The 7,872-nt window shown below is 49.1% G+C and overlaps 1 protein-coding gene across 1 annotated transcript in view; it reads right to left on the bottom strand.

The window, feature by feature from the left end:
* Positions 1-7,872, bottom strand: part of EFCAB8 (EF-hand calcium binding domain 8) — a 61,908-nt gene that overhangs the window by 36,504 nt on the left and 17,532 nt on the right. The window contains exons 4-6 of the mRNA XM_023522229.1: positions 7,132-7,250; positions 5,535-5,638; positions 2,868-3,003 (exon numbers count right to left, since the gene is read on the bottom strand). Coding sequence (XP_023377997.1) covers positions 2,868-3,003; positions 5,535-5,638; positions 7,132-7,250 — 359 coding nt within the window. The remainder of the gene's footprint in view (positions 1-2,867; positions 3,004-5,534; positions 5,639-7,131; positions 7,251-7,872) is intronic.

Below are 7,872 nucleotides of genomic sequence, written 5' to 3'. Positions count from 1 at the left end.
GCAACCAGGTTCATGTTGTGGAGACACACCATGTCGATGACCCACATCTGCTGGTTGTGGAGAGGCGGAATCTGGTTAAGCTGACCAAAGGAAAAGCAGAGGAGACCTGGAGGCTCGCCCAGGAGAGCACACCAGGAACACAGGGTCCCCATGAACCCTCTGCTTCTACTCAAGGCCCTGGCATCAAGCAAAGAGCTGGTATGAAACACAGTGCAACCACCAGCTACTGATAGGGCCTTGGATAAACTCCCTAACCTCTCCCTGAGTCTCAGCTTCCACATCTGTAAAATGGGCCTAAAGAACCAATATCTTCACAACCCCTTTTTAGAGCAGTTTGCCAAGCTCGCCACAGTTTTAAATGTGCATTGATTGTGATCCCAGGATCCATTTTCAAGACACGTTGATGGATATGTTTGCATGTACTCACAGAGAAGTACACACAAGGGCAGGTGCTGCTCATGGCTGTGATGGCAACAGGCCAGAGCCTACCTGGGAAGGATGGCTTACCCAGGGACACCGCCCAGGCGTTAACAGTGAAGGAGCTGTGTACTTACCCATAAAGAATAGTTACCAAGATCCACTGTTAAGTGAAAAAGCAGGGTGAAAAGCAGCATTATAATGTGCTGCCATTTGTATATTTAAAAAGAAAGTTGGGATGTATGTACAGGCTATCCATGGAAGAGTATCCTAAAAGTAGTTACAGCAGTTGCCTCCAGGGAGAGGAATTAGGGTCTAGGGGAGAGAGACTGACTTTCTACTGTCTGCCTTTCTATATGCCTGAATTTTTCCCCTGCCCAGTTTTACTACAATATAATTGACATATAACATTGTATTCGTTGTATTTGTTTTGCCTGAATCTTGTTTATCATCTGCTGGTGTCACCTGGTCTAAGTGGCTTATTAAGGAAAATTCATCCTGCCAGGTTGTGAGGAATGAATGGAATCGTGAAAGCTAAAGCACCTGGGGTGCTGCTCAGCACTCGGTAGGAGCTTGGCGGGAATGGGTGCCCTTCCGTGCTTCGGTGCCAGCCTCACCCAACATTTACGCAGACAGAATTTGAAATGGCCTTCCAGGAGGGGGATGCCATGAGCAAAGGCCTATCCACAGAAATAAGCTGCTATGTCCAGGGAAAGAGGAGGCGTGGGTGGGCGAAGATGGGAGATGACTTAGGGATGGCTAATTTGTATTTTACTCCCTGTCAGCACCACAGGTTTGATCTGAAGAACAGGGATGGGAGGTTTTAGGGGGATATTCAGAAGGTATGGCGAAGGCAGGGGCAGGGAGCAGACTGTTCCATGAGAACTCAGAGCAGAGGCCTGCATAATGGCTGGGGCAGTGAAGACGATGGACCAGGGTCCCCCCTGAGGCCCCTCTCTCACCCAGGGCTGGGTCTAACTCACACACAAGGGAGATAACAGTAACACCCATCACCCCCATGTTCAGAAGAGAAATCCAGAGCCCTAGGAAGTTTCAATGACTTGCCCAAGGTTGCATAGCTAATAGGTGAAGCCCTGACCCAGCCCCAAACTCCAGGGCTTTCCATCTGCATGACCATGGGTGTGCAGCCGATGGTCAAGGTTGGCGCCTGGAGCTCACTATTGACATCTACTTGTCAAAGCAGCCTCTCAAGGAAGAATGCCCAGGTCTTCTGGGCCTTCTGGGGGAGCCTCCATCCATCCTCTTTGGCCCTCCTGGGCTTTGGCCCTTGAGGGACACTGAGCTGACCGTGTAGCAGCCACAACCAAGAGCTCAGGCTATAATACGCACCTCTGCCCAGTAAACACAGAGACAAAGAGGGTGGCATGTGCCAGAAACATGGCCTCAGAAACATGAGTGTGAACTGCCCTTGGTCCTGGGCTACCAAGTGCACCCAGGAGAGTCACCAGACCTCCCCAGACCTGAGTTCCCTCCCGAGGCAACTAGAGTGGGGAAGGGAAAGAAGGGACCATGCAGAACCCTCCTGCTCCAAGGCATGACCCCTGATGCAACCACGAAACACTCTGCTGTTACAAAGTGCTGGCAAAAGCCTTCATTGCTGGCAGCATCTCAGTAAAACTTTCTTCTCTGAAGAGCTGTGCCTTCCTCATTTGCTGGAGGATTCTGGATTAGTCTGGTGACACAAGTACACAGCGGATATGCCCGAGTGTTTTATCACTCATTGCACTTGGCCAGGAATTGATGGCACAAAGACGATAATGATGTCCCCTGTTCTTGGGTACTTGCTGTGTGCCTTGCTGTACTTCAAGCACCATGCATGTATTATGCCCTGTGAGAGGGTACTATTACTACTCCATCTGACAGATAAGGAAACTGAGGCATAGAGTTATATAGTAACTGGTCCAAAGTCACAGAGCTGGAAGGTGGTACAGTTGGGATTCTAAGCCAGGAGGCCAGGCTCCAGCACCCATGCTCACAACCACTGTGATTTCCTACCTGGTGCAGGCAAAGGATTTGAATCAGCAGGAGTTGGTGATGGAGCAGGTGTGACAAGGAAAGGAAGAGAGGCTGATCTCTATCTAGCCTGGGAACGTTGGTGGATGATAATACCATTCACTAAGATGAGAGCACAGGGGAAGTAAGCCTGGCAGGGAGGCCTACGGTGACATTCAGTTTGAACAAATTGGGTTTGAGGTGTCTGTTGAACATGCGAGTGGAATGGACATCGAGGTGGAATCCTGCTTACAGAGGAGAAATGTGAGGCTCACACAGTCCTACAGTAAAGCCAGAACCTCAGCCCAGGAGCCGTGACTGCAAGTGCAAGCTGCCTAGCCCACAGACCCCAAGAAGGAGCCTGCTAGGGTCCCGGGTGCAAAGGCAGAGGCTCTCTGACCCATCCCGTGTATGCTCCACGTGCGGATCCCACTCACCTTAAAGGAATCGATCAGCATGAAGGACTCCGACCAGAACTGCAGGATCCCATCCTTGGTGACAGTAAGGAAATACCCAAACTTCTTGAAACGCTGGGTTAAAAACTCCACTTTTATGACCTCACATCCGTGATTCCTGTGGGAGGCAATGAGAGAAGGGCCCAAACAAAAACAGAACAAAGATACAGAGGAGGAAGGACAGAGCAAGCAGGAGGGGCTTTGCTCACATGCATGCAGGCGTGCACAGACACAGACACACACCACTGAGAAACTCTAGCAGGCTCTGTGAGACGTGAGACTCTGCCCCTTTTCCAAGTGGACTGCTGCCATTTTCAACAGCGGCCAAAAAGAAAAGAGACCCACGTATGATGCTGGTATGAGACAGGGCTCCTAAAGCAGTAAGCTTGTTCTGTGAAATAGCCAGTCAGCTTCCTCATGATGGGATGGGTCAGAGGAGACAGAGAACAGAGGTCTTTTACAAACCTTTTATTGAAAAAATGGCCCACAGAAGGCAAGCGGAGTGGGACTTCTGACTGAAAACTGTGAAACGACACTGACTCGAGCAACGGCTCTAGTGCTCCAGGGTAGAAAGGGGAACAGGGTCCAAGAATGAGAGAAAAGTAGACAAGGGCCCCATGCACACGACTCTTCATCTCCAAGGACATGCATGCCCTGAGCACAGCAAACAATTCGGGGGGCAGGCCTGGCCTTGCAGGCAGCCACGTCCAGTCTTCCCAGCAAGCTTCAACGCTACCTTCCAGTGGCTTCTTTCCTGCCCCAAAGTTGGCTAAGCCAGCTATCTGGCAATTAAAGGGTACCACTATTTTGACTTCCTGACAGAGCACTCTCTCCCATCTGATGTGCCCACACTTCTGGGCCCCAGCAGGGCAGGTAATGTTACTTCACCTTACAGGGAACAGGGGCATAACCATTTGCTTTGAGTTATGTCCTGGTTACCAGCAGAGCTGGAACTGGAACCCAGGTACCTTGATCCCTACTCTAGCCAGAGCTCTGCTTAAATGATGTCACCTGTGGCTTAAGAATCACCCAATTACTGCGAAATTCTACCGCATTACAATCTCTGCAGAAGAGAGACGTGTATCTGGACACAGCTGTCCTCTCTTTCCTGCCCTCACCCCACAGCCCTGTCCAGATCCTGATGAATATTCTCAGTCACCCTTCATTGTCATCTCCAATTCTGCCTGTCAGGACCAAGAGACTGTGAGGAATAGACACGACAGATGAGAGCTATGAACGAGGAGAGCCCTAGGAACTATGACCTCATGAGGTCTCGCTTTCCTCATCTACATGACGATAGCACCTCCACCTCCTTGGACTGCAGTGGGATCAAGGAGGTGGTGCATTTGGTGAGCTGGGTGCAGGCTCAGTACAGGTGCGCAAACCTTTAAAAGCTACCCTTTCATGAAGATAATTAAAATGTTATTTGGCTATTTTCTCCACCAAGCTGGAAATGTTCTCTGGGTTTGCACGTTGAGCAAATAAATAGGAGAATATAGGGGCAAGCTTCTTGACATTTTGAGTTCAGGCCCTTTAAGCACTCTTGGGAATCTAAATGTCTCAAGGAAATAGACCAGTGAACACTTGGCTACATCAAGCAAAGTTTCCATGTCAAAATTTATGATTGTAAAATCTTCCGTCATTTATATTTATTGGCTATTCCTCAAATTTTGACCAATTTTTTTTTAAAGTTACCCTTTCATGGTTTTCATTTAAACTATCTTCTCTATCAAATTCCAGGTTTCTGAGGGCAGGGACTGCCTTTTAGTTTGTGGTGCTTCCCATGAGATGCTGGGTGTGTGATCCCCTAAGGACAGACCCACCATAGCCCTTCCTAACCAGGCCACAAATGTCAGGCACAATACCTTGTACCACAGGACCCTACTCCTGGCCCTGGCCGCCTGCAGCAGGCAGTTGGTGCTCAAGCCCAAAGTGAGCTCCAGTAAGGGAGCCAGGGGCCTATGGGCTGCCCGGCTCCATAGGCCATGGCCAGCAGGCCCAAACTACCGGGATGCTCCTCATTCTTGGAGTGTTTTGAGGGGTGGGGGCAAATAGGGTTATGGCACCGAGAGAGGGTGAAGAGAACATTCAGAGGGCTTAGGGGGTTGGAGCCGCAAAGAAGAGCAAGCAGGCAGGGTCAAGAAGTCAAGGCAGGGATAGAGCTGCGTGCTCCAGGAATGACGGAGGGGCCCACTCCCGAGGCCTGGGATGGGCTTGAGAATCAGTTTTCTGCAATGGCTCTTACTCTCTGTCACCTCAGGGAAAAGCCCTGACCCTACTATGTGAGGCGTCTGTGTCCTATGCATGAAACCACCAGACCCACTCAGAACTGGCCACAGGAGGAAGTAGGGGGAGCAATGTCATGAGGGTAGAGACTGGGAGGGGCACACAGAACAACCCCACCACCTCTGTTTGAGTTCTCCAAGTGTCAGTTTCCTTATCTGTAAAATGGGGACAAATCACCTACCTAAAGATCACACTCACCTACAGAGGCTGAGAGGAGTCAAAGGACAACAAGCACCAGGCCTGGTGCTGGACCTTTGGTGGCCCCCACAAAGAGGGGCTCGGGGATTTTGGAAGGGGTGTTGCTGCAGGGCCAGCACAGCCTTGTTCAGACACACCCCTTTGGTCCAGGGGGAGGCTCCTTACAGGGGGATGATCCTCATGGGCAGGTGGAAGCGCAGGTGGTACTGGCTCTTCCTCATCAACTCCTTTCCTTGGAACTCACGAATCATGTGGTCCACAAAGTTCTGCTGCCTCCGGAAGAAACGCAAGGAGGGAGGGCGTTGGGCCAACAGACTGATCACTGGGCTTTGGAAATCCAAGCCTGGCTTCCAGTGTCTTCCCTACTCTCTTCCAGCCCATTCCAAGGGGCTCCGGGAGCCAGCCCCCTGAGGCTGCCAAAGGAAGCAGCCAAGCAACAGAGCTGTTCTCGGATCTGGATTGGGTGAAGGGCCTACGGGCAAGTGTATATGAAGACAGCATAGCAGCACCTCCTGCCTTAATGCATTAGCTTCCCGCCCTATGCATTTCTGTCATGTTAGATACCTCTTTACATCATTTCCACATCTGCTGTCTCATCTGAATCTCTTTATTCACCACACTTTATGAATAATAAGACTGTGCCCATATGCATATAGCTAAGTTGCCCCGGCTCAAATATCGAGTTAACGGCAAGAGAGGATCCATACACCAGGCCAGTAGGGCAACTATAGACTCTACTAATCAGGTTTATGAAAATATGGCCGAGGCCAAAATGGGCCACCAGGTGAAGCTATAACAAAAAATAGGGAGTTATTAAGAAAGATCATTGTGTCAATGGCAGAGAATGATGGAAATATGTTTATTATAGAATATGAAGTGAAAGGAAAGGGAAAAAAACCCAAACAGAATGTATGATAGGTATGATAGAGCAGTTGACGCATGGGCTCTTGAAGCAAAGTCCCCAGCTCTGAGACAGGCTCACCTGCTAACGAGTTCTATAACCCTAGGCAAGGTTCTTAACTTTTCTGTGCCTCAGTTTCCCAATCTGTCAAGTGGAGGTAAACAACAGCACCCACCCATGGGATTCCTGTGAAGTTTAAGTAAAATAATACATTAAGTGCTTAGCGCAGTGCCGGTGTAAATGCTAGTTATCACTGTCATCATCACAACATCGATGTGGCAGGCTATATTTTTGTATTTATCTGTATTTATCTGTGAATTCTTAAATGCTCTACAGTATATGCTCTTCGTAGAACATTTAGAATCAGGAAAAAAGACATTGTTATTAATATATTCTAAAACCTGACATTTTTGGATTTAATAGCCACAGATTTGCCTTTTCCTGAGTGACCATAAAGGGCCATGAGATGATTGTAACACTGGCTAGAAACTCCTACACTGGATTGGAGGCTGGTATGCAGAACGGCCACGTGGCAGGTGGCATGGGGCAGAGGGTTGGTTGCTGCTCACTGCTGGGCACTCAGTCCATCTCATGCAGGGGCCACTGACATTTGCTATATACTCTCCTGAACTCCAAGAGAGGAATAAGCTGCAGTGATCCCACAAAAATCTCAGAAGGGCTCCCTAGAGACTCTGAGGGCTCCTTCTACCCAGCATGTACCCCAGAATCCATAGAAGGCTTTCTAATGTTGTGACTGCCCCCATCTTCAACCTTCCATGTGACCAGCTCCACTGACCAGCCAAGGCCTGTACCCTGCAGCCTCCCTCCAGCTACCTGAGGCAGCAGGGGTGCCCTCCTCACCCAGGTGATGAAGCCATTACAGTCTATGTCCACCTTCAAAAACATCACTTCTAACATCTCGTCTGACATATCACTCAGAATCTTCTTCATGGACTTAATGAAAGTCTTCATGTCCAGGGCTTCAGAAAAGAAAGAACATCATCCACTTCGTCACAACTCATTCGGCCCCACCACCGGCCACAGTGTTCTATCGTGTGTGGGTGCTGAGTGGGGGGACATACAGAAGATCACGTTTGCCTGGCTATCTTTCACATCATCTGTTCAACATTCGATCACCCCACAAATACTGTTGGCATGCCTTCCGCTTATAAGCGCTGTGTTGGCCCCATAGTAGTGGTGGGAAATAGGGTTTGCTAAAAAAGATCAGATCTCATTTCTGAACAAATAAGACAGACCAGGCATCAAGACAAAGAAAACTGATGAAAACTAAAAAAAAAAAAAAGTAAATAAAAGCAACAGAGACATAAATTCAAACATATAAAGGGAGAGGTGAAGTACATCTTTTAAAGGCAATTAAAATACAAACTTTGGCAGGAGGGAACGATGAGGAGGGGAGGGAAGGGGAGGAGAAGGCAGAGATAAAATATTCTCCTTGCGCTGGGTTTTGTGGCTCTAATGGGCCAATAATCCCGTCTAGAATTTTTTCAATCATAAAGTGCTTCTCAAACCCCTCCCAAGTCTTTGGAGCCCTCGCCACAGCCTGAAGGCCATGCATTATCTGGCTCCTCTCATTCTCACCTC

The sequence above is a fragment of the Pteropus vampyrus genome, unplaced genomic scaffold, assembly GCF_000151845.1.
Source record: "Pteropus vampyrus isolate Shadow unplaced genomic scaffold, Pvam_2.0 Scaffold336, whole genome shotgun sequence".
NCBI lineage: Eukaryota > Metazoa > Chordata > Mammalia > Chiroptera > Pteropodidae > Pteropus > Pteropus vampyrus.
This window is presented reverse-complemented; position numbering and strand designations above follow the sequence as displayed.